The 19,049-nt window shown below is 39.3% G+C and overlaps 1 protein-coding gene across 1 annotated transcript in view; it reads right to left on the bottom strand.

Moving 5' to 3' along the window:
• CEP135 (centrosomal protein 135) overlaps nucleotides 1–18,830 on the bottom strand; it is a 69,381-nt gene extending 50,551 nt beyond the window's left edge. The window contains exons 1-6 of the mRNA XM_061191397.1: nucleotides 18,750–18,830; nucleotides 16,792–16,948; nucleotides 14,729–14,919; nucleotides 13,077–13,244; nucleotides 10,800–10,941; nucleotides 8,816–8,900 (exon numbers count right to left, since the gene is read on the bottom strand). Coding sequence (XP_061047380.1) covers nucleotides 8,816–8,900; nucleotides 10,800–10,941; nucleotides 13,077–13,244; nucleotides 14,729–14,919; nucleotides 16,792–16,931 — 726 coding nt within the window. The 5' untranslated portion in view covers nucleotides 16,932–16,948; nucleotides 18,750–18,830. The remainder of the gene's footprint in view (nucleotides 1–8,815; nucleotides 8,901–10,799; nucleotides 10,942–13,076; nucleotides 13,245–14,728; nucleotides 14,920–16,791; nucleotides 16,949–18,749) is intronic.
• Between the last annotated feature and the right edge of the window lie 219 nt (nucleotides 18,831–19,049).

Here is a 19,049-nt window from a genome sequence, read left to right as displayed (position 1 = left end):
ACAGACTATGATTAAAAACATCACTACCAACCACGAATTCACATACAAGAATCTGGAAAAACCGGAACCTGAACCAAGATGGAGGAGTAGAAGGACGTGCTCTCACTCCCTCTTGTGAGAACACCAGAATCACAACTAGCTGTTGGACAATCATCGACAGGAAGACACTGGAACTCACCAAAAAAGATACCCCACATCCAAAGACAAAGGAGAAGGCACAATGAGACGGTAGGAGGGGCGCAGTCACAGTAAAATCAAATCGCATAATTGCTGGGTGGGTGACTCACAGACTGGAGAACACTTATACCACAGAAGTCCACCCACTGGAGTGAAGGTTCTGAGCCCCACGTCAGGCTTCCCAACCTGGGGGTCCGGCAACGGGAGGAGGAATTCCTAGACTTCCAGACTTTGAAGGCTAGTGGGATTTGACTGCAGGACTTCAACAGGACTGGGGGAAACAGATACTCCACTCTTGGAGGGCACACACAAAGTGGTGTGCGCATTGGGACCCAGGGGAAGGAGCAGTGACCCCAGGGGAGACTGAACCAGACCTACCTGCTAGTGTTGGAGGGTCTCCTGCAGAGGTGGGGGGTGACTGGGGCTCACCGTGGGGACAAGGACACTGGGAGCAGAAGTTCTGGGAAGTACTCCTTGGCGTGAGCCCTCCCAGAGTCATTAGCCCCACCTAAGAGCCCACCTAGGCTCCAGTGTTGCGTTGCCTCAGGCCAAACAACCAACAGGGAGGGAACCCAGCCCCACCCACCAGCATTCAAGCGGATTAAAGTTTTACTGAGCTCTGCCCACCAGAGCAACAGTCAGCTCTACCCACCACCAGTCCCTCCCATTAGGAAACCTACACAAGCCTCTTATATAGCCTCATCCACCAGAGGGCAGACAGCAGAAGCAAGAAGAACTACAATCCTGCAGCCTGTGGATCAAAAACCACATTCACAGAAAGATAGACAAGATGAAAAGGCAGAGGGCTATATACCAGATGAAGGAACAAGATAAAACCCCAGAAAAACAACTAAATGAAGTGGAGATAGGCAACCTTCCAGAAAAAGAATTCAGAATAATGATAGTGAAGATGATCCAGGACCTCAGAAAAAGAATGCAGGCAAAGATCAAGAAGATGCAAGAAATGTTTAACAAAGACCTAGAAGAATTAAAGAACAAACAAACAGAGATGAACAATATACAATAACTGAAATGAAAACTACACTAGAAGAAATCAATAGCAGAATAACTGAGGCAGAAGAACGGATAAGTGACCTGGAAGACAGAATGGTGGAATTCATTGTTGCGGAACGGAATAAAGAAAAAAGAATGAAAAGAAATGAAGACAGCCTAAGAGACCTCTGGGACAAAATTAAACGCAACAATATTCGCATTATAGGGGTCCCAGAGGGAGAAGACAGAGAGAAAGGACTCGAGAAAATATTTGAAGAGATTATAGTCGAAAACTTCCCTAACGTGGGAAAGGAAATAGCCACCCAAGTCCAGGAAGTACAGCGAGTCCCACATAGGATAAACCCAAGGAGAAACACGCCGAGACACACAGTAATCAAATTGGCAAAAATTAAAGACAGAAAAATTATTGAAAGCAGCAAGGGAAAAACGACAAATAACATACAAGGGAACTCCCATAAGGTTAACAGCTTATTTCTCAGCAGAAACTCTACAAGCCAGAAGGGAGTGGCATGATATACTTAAAGTGATGAAAGGGAAGAACCTACAACCAAGATTACTCTACCCGGCAAGGATCTCATTCAGATTCAATGGAGAAATCAAAAGCTTTACAGACACACAAAAGCTAAGAGAATTCAGCACCACCAAACCAGCTCTACAACAAAAGCTAAACGAACTTCTCTAACTGGGAAACACAAGAGAAGAAAAGGACCTACAAAAACAAACCCAAAACAATTAAGAAAATGGTCATAGGAACATACATATCAATAATTACCTTAAACGTGAATGGATTAAATGCTCCAACCAAAAGACACAGGCTTGCTGAATGGATACAAAAACAAGACCCATATATATGCTGTCTACAAGAGACCCACTTCAGACCTAGGGACACATACAGACTGAAAGTGAGGAGATGGAAAAAGATATTCCATGCAAATGGAAATCAAAAGAAAGTTGGAGTAGCAATACTCATATCTGATAAAACAGACTTTAAAATAAAGAATGTTACAAGAGACAAGGAAGGACACTACATAATGATCAAGGGATCAATCCAAAAAGAATATAGAACAATTATAAATATATATGCATCCAACACAGGAGCACCTCGATACATAAGGCAACTACTAACAGCTATAAAAGAGGAAATCAACAATAACAAAATAATAGTGGGGGACCTTAACACCTCACTTACACCAATGGACAGATCATCGAAAATGAAAATAAATAAGGAAGCAGAAGCTTTAAATGACACAATAGATCAGATAGATTTAATTGACATTTATACATTCCATCCAAAAACAGCAGATTACACTTTCTTCTCAAGTGCGTACGGAACCTTCTCCAGGATATATCACATCTTGGGTCACAAATCAAGCCTCAGTAAATTTAAGAAAATTGAAATCATATCAACCATCTTTTCTGTCCACAAAGCTATGAGATTAGAAATGAATTACAGGGGAAAAAACGTAAAAAACACAAACATATGGAGGCTAAACAATACATTACTAAATAACCAAGAGATCACTGAAGAAATCAAAGAGGCAATCAAAAAATACCTAGAGACAAATGACAATGAAAACACGACAATCCAAAACCTATGGGATGCAGCAAAAGCAGTTCTAAGAGGGAAGTTTATAGCTATACAAGCCTACCTCAAGAAACAAGAAAAATCTCAAATAAACAAACTAACCTTACACCTAAAGGAAATAGAGAAAGAAGAACACACAAAACCCAAAGTTAGCAGAAGGAAAGAAATCGTAAAGATCAGAGCAGAAATAAATGAAACAGAAACAAAGAAAACAATGGCAAAGATCAGTAAAACTAAAAGCTGGTTCTTTGAGAAGATAAACAAAATTGATAAACCTTTAGCCAGACTCATCAAGAAAAAGAGGGAGCGGACTCAAATCAATAAAAGTAGAAATGAAAAGGAGAAGTTACGACAGACACCACAGAAATACAAAGCATCCTAAGAGACTACTACCAGCAACTCTATGCCAATAAAATGGACAACCTGGAAGAAATGAACAAATTCTTAGAAAGGTGTAACCTTCCAAGACTGAACCAGGAAGAAACAGAAAATATGAACAGACCAATCACAAGTAATGAAATTGAAACTGTGATTAAAAATCTTCCAACAAACAAAAGTCCAGGACCAGATGGCTTCACAGGTGAATTTTATCAAACATTCAGAGAAGAGCTAACACCCATCCTTCTCAAACTCTTCCAAAAAATTGCAGAGGAAGGAACACTCCCAAACTCATTCTATGAGGCCACCATCACCCTGATACCAAAACCAGACAAAGATACAAAAAAAAGGAGAAAATTACAGACCAATATCACTGATGAAAATAGATGCAAAAATCCTCATCAAAATACTAGCAAACAGAATCCAACAACACATTAAAAGGATCATACACCATGATCAAGTGGGATTTATCCCAGGGATGCAAGGATTCTTCAGTATACGCAAATCAATCAATGTGATATACTGTATTAACAAATTGAAGAATAAAAACCATATGATCAACTCAAAAGATGCAGAAAAAGCTTCTGACAAAATTCAACACCCATTTATGATAAAAACTCTCCAGAAAGTGGGCATAGAGGGAACCTACCTCAACATAATAAAGGCCATATATGACAAACCCACAGCAAACATCATTCTCAACGGTGAAAAACTGAAAGCATTTCCTCTAAGATCAGGAACAAGACAAGGATGTCCACTCTCACCACTATTATTCAACATAGTTTTGGAAGTCCTAGCCATGGCAATCAGAGAAGAAAAAGAAATAAAAGGAATACAAATTGGAAAAGAAGAAGTAAAACTGTCACTGTTTGCAGATGACATGATACTATACATAGAGAAGCCGAAAGATGCCACCAGAAAACTACTAGAGCTGATCAGTGAATTTGGTAAAGTTGCAGGATACAAAATTAATGCACAGAAATCTCTTGCATTCCTATACACTAATGATGAAAAATCTGAAAGAGAAATTAAGGAAACACTCCCATTTACCACTGCAACAAAAAGAATAAAATACCTAGGAATAAACCTACCTAGGGAGACAAAAGACCTGTATGCAGAAAACTATAAGACACTGATGAAAGAAATTAAAGATGATACCAACAGATGGAGAGATATACCATGTTCTTGGATTGGAAGAATCAATATTGTGAAAATGACTGTACTACCCAAAGCAATCTACAGATTCAATGCAATCCCTATCAAATTACCAATGGCATTTTTTACAGAACTAGAACAAAAAATCTTAAAATTTGTATGGAGACACAAAAGACCCCGAATAGCCAAAGCAGTCTTGAGGGAAAAAAACGGAGCTGCAGGAATCAGACTCCCCGACTTCAGACTACACTACAAAGCTACAGTAATCAAGACAATATGGTACTGACACAAAAACAGAAACATAGATCAATGGAACAAGATAGAAAGCCCAGAGGTAAACCTACGCACCTATGGTCAACTAATCTATGACAAAGGAGGCAAGGATATACAATGGAGAAAAGACAGTCTCTTCAATAAGTGGTGCTGGGAAAACTGGACAGCTACATGTAAAAGAATGAAATTAGAATACTCCCTAACACCATACACAAAAATAAACTCAAAATGGATTAGAGACCTAAATGTAAGACCAGACACTATAAAACTCTTAGAGGAAAACATAGGAAGAACACTCTTTGACATAAATCACAGCAAGATCTTTTTTGATCCACCTCCTAGAATAATGGAAATAAAAACAAAAATAAACAAATGGGACCTAATGAAACTTCAAAGCTTTTGCACAGCAAAGGAAACCATAAACAAGACGAAAAGACAACCCTCAAAATGGGAGAAAATATTTGCAAACGAATCAACGGACAAAGGATTAATCTCCAAAATATATAAACAGCTCATGCAGCTCAATATTAAAGAAACAAACGACCCAATCAAAAAATGGGCAGAAGACCTAAATAGACATTTCTCCAAAGAAGACATACAGATGGCCAAGAAGCACATGAAAAGCTGCTCAACATCACTAATTATTAGAGAAATGCAAATCAAAACTACAATGAGGTATCACCTCACACCAGTTAGAATGGGCATCATCAGAAAATCTACAAACAACAAATGCTGGAGAGGGTGTGGAGAAAAGGGAACCCTCTTGCACTGCTGGTGGGAATGTAAATTGATACAGTCAGTATGGAGAACAGTATGGAGGTTCCTTAAAAAACTAAAAATAGAACTACCATATGACACAGCAATTCCACTACTGGGCATATACCCAGAGAAAACCATAATTCAAAAAGACACATGCACCCCAATGTTCATTGCAGCACTATTTACAATAGCCAGGTTATGGAAGCAAGCTAAATGCCCATCGACAGACGAATGGATAAAGAAGTCATGGTACATATATACAATGGAATATTACTCAGCCATAAAAAGGAACGAAATTGGGTCATTTGTTGAGACGTGGATGGATCTAGAGACTGTCATACAGAGTGAAGTAAGTCAGAAAGAGAAAAACAAATATCGTATATTAATGCATGTATGTGGAACCTAGAAAAATGGTACAGATGAACCGGTTTTCAGGGCAGAATTTGAGACACAGATGTAGAGAGAAAACGTATGGACACCAATGGGAGAAAGCCGCAGGGCGGTGGGGATGGTGGTGTGATGAATTGGGCGATTGGAACTGACATGTATACACTGATGTGTATAAAATTGATGACTAATAACCTGCTGTATAAAAAAATAAATAAAATAAAATTGAAATATTTAAAAAAAAAAAAAAAGGAATCTGGAAAAACCCACACACTTTCAATCTTTGGTTTTCTTTTCCAAAAAATTTGAAAACAACAGCCAAGTATTCAATTTAACGAACAATTATTGAGCTTAGTTCTAAGTATACAAAGATGAATAAAACACAGTCCCTTACTTTCAGGAACACACAGCTTTACAGGAAAAGCAAGCAAGCTAACAAATAATTGCTTTAATATGTTGTTCAATGGTAGAAAAATAGAAATAGGTATATGGTACCAAAGTAGTCAAGGGAATAAAGTGATTTAGACTCCATAATATAGTCATGTCTATCGAAATTAATGAAGGCCTTATCAAATAAACAAGTCCAAAAAAGTTATAAATGATGCTAGGCAGAGGGATGTTCCAGGCAGTGACAAAGAAGCGTAAAGCAACACGATATGTTTGAGGGAGCAGAAATGACTCACTATGACTGGATTGTAATGTGCGAGGAATCTAATAGCTGGAGATGAGTCTGAAGAATTAGGCAGGAACTAATTATGATAAGCACTGAATACTTCGCTGGGAGAAATATTACTCTGGACTAAAGGATGAATTTGATAAGAATAAGACCAGAGGCAGGAAGACCTCTTGTAGGAATAGATGAGAGATGATTAGGGCCAGTGGGATAGGGCAGAGCAGAAGTAGTAAGTTTAAGAAGCACTCAGAACTGACAGCGCATGGTGAGTGGTGTGTGACAGGAGGAGAATGAGATCTAGAAAGACTACAGAATGTTGGCTTGGGCAAATGCTGATGCTTCCCACCAAAGTAGAGAATATAGGAGGAAAAAGAGATTTGAGACAGAAGTTGGCAAGTTCAGTACTAGGCATATGTGTACAGAGAGCATTCATCCAAGTGGAAATGCCCAGTGTCAAGTTGGGTATATGGGTCTGGTCCTCAGCAGAGAGGTTTGAGCCTGAGACACTGGGGAGTCATCAGTATTCAGGTAATAAACTAAGAGAGTGGATGAGACTATTTGAGAAAACACAGAGGGAGAGGAGAAGGAGTCAAAGACAGAATCTTGAGAAACAGTGGTATTTTAGGGAGCAGGCAAAGGAAAAAAGCAAAGAAGATATTATAAGAGGTTAAAAAAAAAAAAGCAAGAAAAGGAAAACCAAAAGAAAATGAAGCCATGGATGAGTTTCAAAGAAAAATTATGAATGATGTCAAATACTACAGAGTGCGTCACGAAAATGAAGACTTAAAGTATCCTTCTGGAGGTAGCAATTAATGTCAGTGGTATCAATTACTAGATCAATTTATAAAGTGTGGGACAGAAGCCAGACTGAAAAGTGTTACGGAGTGAACAGGAGGTGAAGAAGCAGAGAAAGAAGAATAAGATACTCTTTAGAGAAGTACACATGAGGGGGAAGACATTAATTAGCAAGAGGGAAAAGTAGTTAAAAGAGATTTTTAAAGGGATATTAGTGATGACACTAGTGCCTCCTCACAGGACTGTTAAGAAGACTAAAAAATTTATAATTGTAAAGCAGCCATGTAAGCTTGTTAAAGAATAATTGATTAAAGCAATATCCTAAGAAGAAGAGAGGAAATGGGGCCAAGTGCACAGGCAGAAAGACTAAACCTTAAACAGGAAGAACACCACCCTAACCACTAAGTCTTAAGGAGAGCCTGAGTGTGAATATTGCTCATTTTAAAGGGGTAGAGATAGGAAATTGAAAAAAAGGTGATATCCTGAGAAGGAGGGTCTTATAGGCCAGGGAAAGAGCTTGAAGAGAACAGTAAAATCTGGAATATATGCTGAGAAAAACAGAACAAGTTCAAGCAAAAAAAAAAAAAAACAACTGATAGGGAACAGAGTGGACTCAACCAAGATTGATAACCACAATAAATTGGTGGTTTCAATCAGAATGGTCAGGTTATTTTCTCCAAACACCCCAGCCACCTCATACAGAGATAGTAAAGATTGGTCAGTTTATGTTCATAAAGTACTTGGAAAAAAATATGATGAAAGAATGACTGAAAATAAATTGAAAAATATCAATACAATTCATCTCATGTGCATATTTGATATCTTCCACATCTCTCCATGAAGTAAGCTTTTTGGTTGACATTATAAGAATTCCTTTTCACTCCATTTTATCCAAGTAATCTTCAAAGTACTTTATAAACTTAACAGTTACACCAACACATAAGTTACATCTATATTTGTATGTGCAGATTTCTTCACTCCAAAAAAACACAGTCATGTGCAGAAAATGAAAAACATGTTACCCAATTTAAACTTCAGTAAGCATGTTAAGAAAGAAAGCCTATAATTATCCAAGTCAGAATTTAGCCAAGACACCAACAGAAAGTAGGAAAGAACAAAGCTTGTTAAAGTTATAATCTAACTCTGCATCTATTAATTCCCCTGCTTCCTCAGAAAACTGTGTTATGGGGTACTAGTGCTTGTAGCAAAAGCATGCAACAAATACGGCAACACAGAAAAGTAACTTTCAAAGAGCCTTATATTCAAAATGACAAAATCTATAGTAAGATTAAAAAATTATTTAAAATACCATTACAAAGCATAACACACTTTAATAAAATACCTCCTGAGATGGAAACAGTTAATATGGTTATATTTGGGGAGACAGATGATTCACCTTAAAAAATCAAAGCAAAACAAAAAACTACTATTCACCTCCATGCATAATGAAGGGAATGGACTGAATGCCCTGAAGCCATCTAAGCCATTCCATCTATTAATTCTAAATATTAACAAATTTATGAAAAAGAGCTGTATTAAAAACTCAGTATCAGTAATATCAAATATAACTTAATTTCACTTACAATCACACCTACTATGCAAGTAAATAAAAATCCTACCTGCTTGTTATAATCTCTCAGTCCACTTTCCATCACTGCTAACTTTTCTTGTAACTGGTAGACTTCTTGCTGAAGTTCTTGAATTCTGAAACACATTTATAACTAATGCCAATATACTTTTGTTAAGAAATACAAAATAACAAGAAGTGAAACTAGATGCCTTCTCTTAAAAACCCTCTACTTTTTGTTTCTCAGTGAGGTAGGAGGTGCTGTGCCAAAGGGTTCCAAAGCCACAGCGTAGAGTACATCGTCTTGCAGATTTAATTTTCCAAGAATAGATAAAAAATTGAGTGGTAAATAATTTGAAACTCAGATACATTATGCCTACTACTGCATTTTGATCCTCAGGACAACTCTTCCAGGTACTGTTGCTAATTCTCAGGTTCAGGGAACTAAGCGTCTAGTCCAAAATTTACAATATTATAAAGTGAAATAAGGGACCCTACATGACCCTGTATTTTCTAATGAACTATCCTGCAATCCTAGAAAAAAGAAAAATATTGAGAAATACTACCATTTTCCAAGTAACTACAGCAAAAAACCTACTCCTTTCCGGAACTCGTTAATTCTAAGAGAAACAAGATTTGTCTAAATTATCTGAATTCTGCAACTGCTCAAATGTATTTGTTTTACATCAAGCTTTGCCACGCATTAACATAAATATGACACAACCACTTTCATACTGGAAAAATAAAGTCTGAAGCCAGGTCTGCTTTTAAGAGAGATTTTCCATGGAGTAGGGTGAGTAAGGCTAAACACTGCTCGTCCCTGCCATTACTGGAACCAACATTTCCTACTAATCTAGGTGTAGGAGAGGAGTATGTATGCACCCACACTTACATATGCACGAATGACTCTGAATACAGGTAAATGTGCACGTGCAAATTAAAACAAACAAGATAATCAAGAGACTAATGCTACCTATGATGGTTTGATAGAAAAGAAGAATGAAGAAGAATGTTAAGGTGAAAGAAAAAGACAGAAAATGCTAACACATGTAGCCCCCAAAAACTTCTTGCATAATACTAACACAGTCTAAATCCTAGATTATAACTGTAGCAGAAAAACAAAACACAAGGTATTTCATGGGTAAGGTCAGATAACTATATAAATACAGGTACATAATACTGTGTGAGAAGAACTGAGCTAAAAGATCCTAATTAGTCCCTCAATCAATGTCTTTTTTTGTGTGCTATATTGAGATTAATAAAGTAGAAAACTCCCCCATATTCTCTGCATAATCTACAAAGTAAAAAGCTAATTGCACTAACCATTTCCACTAGTGTGTTCCGTATTTTAAACTGTTTCTGCAGCTATGACCACAGAGGCTGTCACTAGTGCTCTCTCACTCCTCTGTACCTCTTATAATTTTCTTAATGGCATTTTGTGTATTTCCCTTGTCTCATCTTTATTATACTGGGTTATAAGCTTCTCAAAAGCTGCAACACCACCTTATTCATCTTTACATCCCCAGAACAGTTACATAGTGCCTTTTCCAGAGAGCTTAATGAAGTTTTAATTAAAACAGAATTTATATCTGATTCCAATTTAAGGAAATATCAACATATAGAGCTAGAGAATCATGAAGCAGAATTTCAAAGCCAGTTACAAGTCTACTCATGTCTACTGGTATTTGACAAAAATCTGAAGTAATAAAGAGTCTGTAAAAGATTTACTGGGTGATGAAACTAAATGTCAAAGCAACTCTACTGAAATAGGCTCTATCTGGCAATAAATTGTTTTAAATCAAATATGGACAGAAACATCAGATATATGATCTCTTTGAAATCAGAAGTTTCAAAACAAGTAAAAACCTTCTATATTCAGAATACACTCAGAAAGCATTTACTGAGCGCTTGTGCAAAAGTTCTGTGCTAGGCACCAGAGATACACTAGTTAAGAAGACAGAAGCCCTACTACGAAGAAACTGAAGGCGAACCAAGTGATCAATTAACTAAAGCCAACAAAGAATTATTTAATGCACCTGTTATCAGCCACTTGCAGGAGGTCTGCAATGTACGGGTCATCTGGCTGAGGAACTGGGTAAGAACTGACTTCAGAGGGAGGGACTGGTTCGTCAATTTGCATACGCTGGCGCCTGAAAGCAATACTTCTTTTCTTGCCACCTAAAAGAAGCAAATGTGTATTTCAAAAAATTTAAAACAAAACAAAACACTGTCTTAGAATTAAATATTTCAGAAGGTTAGCCTTTTAGTTATAAAGTGTGTCTCTAGCTCATATTACATACTGATAAAATGTTTTCTCCCTTATATATAAATACCCACCTGATCTTTAAACAACGCATTCCTGAAAACCTCAACAAGATATGGTTATAAAACAAGCTTTATTTTCTGCATGCTTGGTACACATGCCCAGATTTAATCTGTTCCTCCAGGAGATGAGGACCAGACTTTGGCAAGATTAAAAGTTGAGTGTGCCTTGTGGTATTCGCTACTATGAGCTCAAGAAATCATCACCAGCAGGAAACTGTCAAATGAGGAGCTTAAGGCAGTGATAACTAAAATAAACACGCTTATTAAGCAATGCCAAAGGAGAAGATAACTGAAACTTTAAGAAGCAAAATTAGTATATAGCGGAATGTATACCCTGAATTAGTATAATTTCTTAATTAGTAAATTGTCTCAATTATCCTTAAAACTAACAGGAGTAATTTATTTTTATGGTTAGATATATCCTGCCTTGGTCCAAACCACATGGATAATTTACCTTTTCCAGTATCTGGTGAAGATTAGACATGTACTTGAAAAACTAATTGACCCTCACAAAGAACAAACGTAACCCTCAACTTTGTCCTCATTAGAATCCTAACAAATTTTTTATACTCCTAATCTCTTGTTTTGAGGATGAAGAAACTGGGTCAAAAGTATTTAAATGACCTGCTTGTATACACACTTGAACAGGTAAACCATTTTCTTCTTCCCTTATCTCCTGGTTTTCCTCCTTGGTTGCTCCTCAGTTTCTTTCAAAGACCCTCTTCTTCCACCTGTGCCTTAAATGCCAATTTTCCTAGGGTCTGTCTTTGGTTCTCCTCTCTTACCAGTCTACATAATCTTACTAGATAATTCCTACCACATTCAGAGCTTCAATTCTCATGATATTCCAATGATTCCCAAATGTGAATCTCCATCTGGGATCATACTTCTGAGAACAGATCTACACATCCCACTGCATACTAGAAATCTCAGTGTGAATGTCCTGTAGGTATAACATACTCAACACACCCTTTGTGGAGGGTGGACTCCTGTTCTGCTTTCCACATTCTCTATCTTAAGAAATAGTACCATCATCCACCCACTCATTCCCTTCAAACAGAAATTTAGGAATTCCTCTACTTCCCAAGGCTACCACATTCAGTCACTAAATTTTAGAGATTACACCTCCTAAATCTCTCTTGAATCTGTCCCATTCTTTTCTCAGAAAATCTATCCTCTTTTTTGTTTTCTTAATTTTCTAGGTACTTCTGAGATCTTCTCCCACATTCCTCCATCTTTTCTGCCTTTGGCTCACGGTCCTCCCTCTCCATCTCATTTCCTGCCATTTCAAGTCCCACTGATTCCTCCCCCACCCTGACCCCCCGGTTCCCAATTCCTCAACTCTCATGAGTCTCCTCTTCACTCAGCTATAGGCACACAATAACATGATTACGCCTGGACTTTGTCACTGGTTAGAACTGTGCCAGTGTCCAGATCTTCAACTCTCTTCTGATGGCAATCTTCATTCTGACCAAACTACTTCAGGCTCTACCTAGTCTCATAATTCAGCCCTTTCCTACACCTCACTTACTTCCATAATCTTAATCCCATGGTTTAGACATCTCAATGATCTGGTTACTAGTACTGGAGATTCTTCCACCAACTTTATGCCCAGACAACCACCAACTCTGCATATACCCCATCATTTCCAAATTCTTTAATGAGTATGAATTACTTTTATAACTGAAATAATAATGATAAAAATAATAGAAAAAAGAATTTAAATTAATGATTAAGGAAATAAAACTCTGGGCACTGAAGCCAGACTACCTGTATCTAAGAAGTTATTATATAAATTTCTAAGCACATGTATAGAATATAAGCTGGATCTTTAGAAATAAATTTAAAAGTTTTTGTGACTAGCCAAGTACATCTTTTCAAATACTAAAGCCTAAGCATGAAAATCCAAAGTCCCATTTCAGTCAACAGTTCTAACATCTTTAAAATATTACCTGCGTACAATTTGTTTTAAGAGGGAACAGACGCACCTGGAGTTTGTACTACAGCTTGCAAATTCTTTTCTTGAAGTTGTTGAATTTTTTCATTTTTAGCTTTGCTCTCTTTCTCCAAAAGTTTGAGTTTATGAACATATTGATTATTTAGAAATTTCAGATCAGCTGTTTCACGTGCACACTTTTTCAATGTGGTTTTCAACTCTTAAAATGAAAAAGATTCAAAGAGTATTTTACAATCTAGAAATTCTTCCATTTCACAAAATACAAAAAGTCATAGTAATTTGAAAGGCTCCACCTGATTCTCATGTATGCTTTGTTAGAAAGGCTATACCTTTTCTACCACTATTAACAAACTGCAAATAAGTCATTAAGCACAAAAAGGAATTATATTTTTATTCTGTGGTATGAGCCTAATATAAATCATGGCTTTTGATCCAGTAAACTGAATATGAAGCTAAAGGATTATGAATTCATGCCAGATATCAGACAGGGCTTCCTATTGAATATAAGAAGATTTTATAATAAGTTAGCCATATAATTACCCCTTGCCCAGTACCTTTGAAATCATTCTAATTCTACCTTCCAGGTCAAAGACGGGATATTAAAGAATCAGAACGACAGACACATGGCTTTCTCTCAGTAAGAGAAAATCAAAAGTTATTTCAAGAACATTTCTTCAGCACCAGCATTTAATATTTTCTTTTTTTTTTTTAAATTACTTTCAGCAATCTTTTTTTTTTAATGAAATTTTAAATGTTTTTTATTTATTTATTTATTTATTCATGGCTGTGTTGGGTCTCCGTTTCTGTGCGAGGGCTCTCTCCAGTTGCGGCAAGCGGGGGCCACTCTTCATCGCGGTGCGCGGGCCTCTCACTATCGCGGCCTCTCTTGCTGCGCGGCACAGGCTCCAGACGCGCAGGCTCAGTAATTGTGGCTCACGGGCCTAGTTGCTCCGCGGCATGTGGGATCCTCCCAGACCAGGGCTCGAACCCGTGTTCCCTGCATTGGCAGGCGGATTCTCAACCACTGCGCCACCAGGGAAGCCCGCATTTAATATTTTCTACAGCAATTTTTTTTTTTTTAATTTTATTTATTTATTTATTTATGGCTGTGTTGGGTCTTTGTTGCTGCGTGCGGGCTTTTCTATAGTTGCAGCGAGCAGGGGCTACTCTTCCTTGCGGTGTGCGGGCTTCTCTTGTTGCACAGCATGGGCTCTAGGCACACAGGCTTCAGCAGTTATGGCACGTGGGCTTCAGTAGTTGTGGCTCACGAGCTCTAGAGCACAGGCTCAACAGTTGTGGTTCATGGGCTCTAGAGCACAGGCTCATTAGTTGTGGTGCACAGGCTTAGTTGCTCGCATGTGAGATCTTCCTGGACCAGGGCTCGAACCCATGTCCCCTGCATTGGCAGGTGGATTCTTAACCACTGTGCCACCAGGGAGGGCCCTCTACAGCAATTTTAATTCTAAAAATTTAATCCACATAAGGTAAAAATGAATACAGTTATGGAATGCAAATTTATTTTCCTTCGTGGAAACTCTTCAGTACACCCTACAATATTTCAAGAGGTGTCAATAGGATGACTATCACATTTTCCAATCAACAGTTTTAAAGGTAGACTAGGCTTTCTTACATATAAAATGAAAAGGGCAAAAAAATTGCATTTTAAAAATCACAAAATTTTACCTTTAATGTGTTGGCCTGATTGTTCTCTCAGTTTCATTAATTCCAGGTATAATTCATTATTTTCTTTACTCAATCTTGCATTTTCAAGTTTATAAGGTTCCAATACAAAATCAAAATTGGCACTTTCTTTTTCAGCTTTCACAGCAGATAATTTTGATTTCCGAAGACTTTCTGTTGTATGAACTAGATCACTAATATTCAAGAACAGAAAATGCAAATACAAGGAAACATTCCATTAACTTTTAATAACTAAAAACTTATTTGTAAAAAGACTTAAAATAAATGTTAATGTTAAGTGAGCTCAAATCTAAAACAAACAAAAACAAACACTAGGAGTCTTTCAAGGTACCAGGAAGTACTCAAAAATTTCTCAAAACAGGATTAAAGATTTTTTTTAACATAAATTTGTTTTATTTTTGGCTGCGTTGGGTCTTCATTGCTGTGCACAGGCTTTCACTAGTTGTGGCGAGCAGGGGCTACTCTTTGTTGTGGTGCACGGGCTATAGGCGCGTGGGCTTCAGTAGTTGTGGCATGCAGGCTCAGCAGTTATGGCCTGCAGGCTCTACAGCGCAGGCTCAGTAGTTGTGGCTCACGGGCTCAGTCACTCCGCGGCATGTGGGATCTTCCCGGACCAGGGATCGAAACTGTGTCCCCTGCATTGGCAGGCAGATTCTGAACCACTGAACCACAAGTGAAGTCCCAAAACAGGATTAATTAAAAGTTATGAAACATATTCACACAGGCAGAATCATCTTTCAATCTCCCCTCTAACTCACCCTGCCATGTCTAATAAGTCACCTGATCCTGTGGAATCTGTGAAACTTATTTGTTCATTCAACAAACATTTACTGAATGCCTGCTATATGCTGTGTCAGGGACGCAACAAATAATGAGTCAGTTCCCGACCTCTAAGAACACAGACCAGTGGAATATTCACTCCATCAACATTTACTGAGCAGGGAACACGGTAAAGAACCCACTACCACGGATCTTATGTTCTACTAACAATTTGTCAAAAGTTATAATACTATGTGATAACCTCAACAAATATTTCAGTGCCAACAATGTGTTCAGCCTGTTCTAGGTATGCCAGTTATAAAGTCAGTCTCTAGTCTCATGGAGTTTGCATTCTATCAGGAAGATAAAACAAGTTTCCAACAATGATAATAGCTAATAACATGCAGCAGATGTGACAGAGTCCTGCAGGCCATATGGCTAACTGAACATAAGGGCAAGGCAGGAGGGAGAGGAGAAAGGGACTTTACAGGCAGATAGAATAGCATATGGAGAGACCAAGGGAGAAAGTGAACACATGTTTAGGAGCTTCAGGTGGTTAATACATGGGAGATGAAGGTGTACAAGTATAAAATCACTGTGGAAAAAGTTTGTCAGTTTCCTGAAAAGTTAAATATACTTCTACCCTATAACTCCGAATTGTCGATCTAGTACTAGATCATGAAGGATTCTGCAGGCCATGCTAAAGACCATAAAGTATCTTTCATCCATTCTCTCCTTTCCATCATCATCACTTATAGTCCTACTGCAAAAGCTTCCTAGGCCACTTCCCTGCTCTAGTCTCAAATCATAGTAATAGAATTCATGCAGAAAAGAACAAAAATCACAAAGACTCTTTCAGTTAAAGTAACTAGTAACAGCTAAAGTCATGGTCAACCACATTAGAGAAACATTACAAATGTAATAATAATTAGAGACCAGTGACTAACATAATAAGTCAACTATATGTCAATAAAAAAATAAAGACTAGTGAATAACAGTTACAGAACTCCTAACCAGATCAGAAAATCACATTAAAAATTGTACTTTTACTCACAGACAAAACCTGCAGAAACATTCACTCTGAATGGTGACCCTAGAGTTTTGCAATGTGGAGGCCCTGAATCTATGACAGCAGAGTAGAATCTAAGAAGAATAGAGAAACTTCAGATGACTTAAGGACTTTTAAAAAATCTACCCATTTCTCTACTGAAGGATAAAGTTCAATCAGAAACTAGATAAATGGGATTAAGGATCACACAGGTTTAGAACTGTATTTTCATCTTTACCTGAAAAGTTTTTCTACCAAAGGTAAACACTCCACTGTCAGAGTCTGGCGGTATCCCAACTGATCCAATCTTTTCCTAATATTAATATATTTTCTTTCTGCAGCTGTAGTCATCTTGTCTTCCAAACTAGTTTTATTCATTTCCAAAAATTAAAATCCTAAAAGAAAAGAACGAAACATCATTCTATTATCAGCTATTATTATTGTTTCACGTTAAGAAGAAAAGAATCTTTTAATATGAAGCAATTATTTTTTGTTTCTTTTCAGGTAGGCAGTCTTCTGGAATATTTAGATTGATTTAAATCCGATATTTATGATATTCACGTTGCTGCATTAAAATAAACATCTCCTCATAAACCTATAAGGAAAAGATAAAACAAGGACTTCCCTGGTGGCGCAGTCGTTAAGAATCCTCCTGCCAATGCAGGGCACGTGGGTTCGAACCCTGGTCTAGGAAGATCCCACAAGCCGCGGAGCAACTAAACCCCTGTGCCACAGCTACTGAGCCCGTGTGCCACAGCTACTGAGCCCGTGCACCTAGAGCCCGTGCTCCACAACAAGAGAAGCCCACGCACCACAACGAAAAGCAGCCCCTGCTCTCCGCAACTAGAGAAAGCCTGCGCGCAGCAATGATGACCCAAGGCAGCCAATAAATAAATACATAAATAAATAAATAAAAAGAGAGTAACTATCTTCCCAAACCACAAGGCCACGAAGTAGGTGGGTATTCAGGTCCCCTGAGTCCTGATCCAGCACTCTGGTTTCTGTACTATGCTGCCTCAACTTACCAAATCACTCCTAAATTAGTACCTCTCCTTGATTACTCCTTTCTACAAATCCTTCCTTCTCCACACTCTTGTTAGCCTTTTCTTTGAATGGCGTCCTCATTCCATACTAGGTTCTTTCTAGGTTCCTTCCACAAGAGGGACCTGACTGATGCAGGGTGTTCTAGAAAAAGCCCTGGAGACATCAGAAATGCACCTGTCAAACCAAGAACTAGTAGGGCCTCAACATTCAAACATTTCTCCATTTTGTCTGGTACCCACTTTGGTTACCCAGAAATAATACTTCCTCACATCCTTCTGAGAGAGAGGGAGAATATGAATATGAATCAAAAAATCATCAACACACAGGACAGATGAAAAAGATTAAAATCCTCCCAACAAGGACAAAAAACACGTATTAGGCTTTCCCCACCCATAGGCTGCTGTCCTCCACCACCACCCCCATCTCCATTATCCAAACACTGTGGCTATACTGAAAATTTCTAGCAAAACAGCATAAAAGGTAAGGTTTGGACGTCCTCCACGCATACGTGTTTAGAACCAGCCACTTGCTTAACTCTGGGGGGTTGACGTCTGAAAGCCAGTACATCTTATTTTTACAAAAATATCCTGTGCGTACATATGCACAGGGGCCAAAAACAAAAAAACAAAACAAAACAAACCCCAAAACCAACCTTAACTGAGTTTATCTCGGGAATCCTCACTCATTTCAGAGAGTGGAAGCAAGAGGGGATGTTAACTAAGGTGCCGGACAATGGTTAATAAACGACTCTCGTCCTACGCTTTTGGGCACTTTTGTTTTTACAAAGAGCCTGTATGATTCTTATACGAAAAGAGCATTTTAACTTTTAAATCAACCCATCAGTCAGTAGGAGGCGGGGCCGCGGGGGCCGCACAGACGCTCGCGGCGAGAGGGCTAGGAGGAAACAGGGGGCTCCCGCGGCCCCAGGCCGACCTCCGGGCCGCAGATCCGCAGTCGGGTGTTGAAGGGAAGGGGTGTCGGCAGCGGGGCGGTGGGAAGTCTCCGCGCCCCGTCCGCCCGCCCGCCCGGGCCCCACTTCCTCCCGAGGCCGCGCGGCCTCCCTCCCGGCAGCGCCCCGGCCCGGCCCGCCGGGACCGCCCGGGAGGCGGAGGCACCGCCCAGCCCGGCCCTCCCGCTCCGCGCCGCGCTCACCCGCAGCCCCGGCCGCTGCTCCCTCCGCCTGCGGTCGCATTCTCCCTCGCGCCTCGCCTCCTTTGCTGGCTCCTTCCGCCCCAGACACCGTTTCCGTCTCCAGGACAGTTTGAAAATGGCGCGGAGAGACTATCGGGGCCGGCACGGAGGAGGCGCCGCGGTTGCCCCGGTAACGGGAGCGGCAGTCGTTTTGCCGCGCGCGGCGGGGTCGCGCCCCACAGCGATGGCGGCGCTAGGCCCGGCCCGGAAACGCAACGGCCCGCACGGCGCGACGCCGTGGCGCCCCCTAGCGGCCGGCGA

This window comes from Eubalaena glacialis, chromosome 5 (assembly GCF_028564815.1).
Source record: "Eubalaena glacialis isolate mEubGla1 chromosome 5, mEubGla1.1.hap2.+ XY, whole genome shotgun sequence".
Taxonomy (NCBI): Eukaryota; Metazoa; Chordata; class Mammalia; order Artiodactyla; family Balaenidae; genus Eubalaena; species Eubalaena glacialis.
This window is presented reverse-complemented; position numbering and strand designations above follow the sequence as displayed.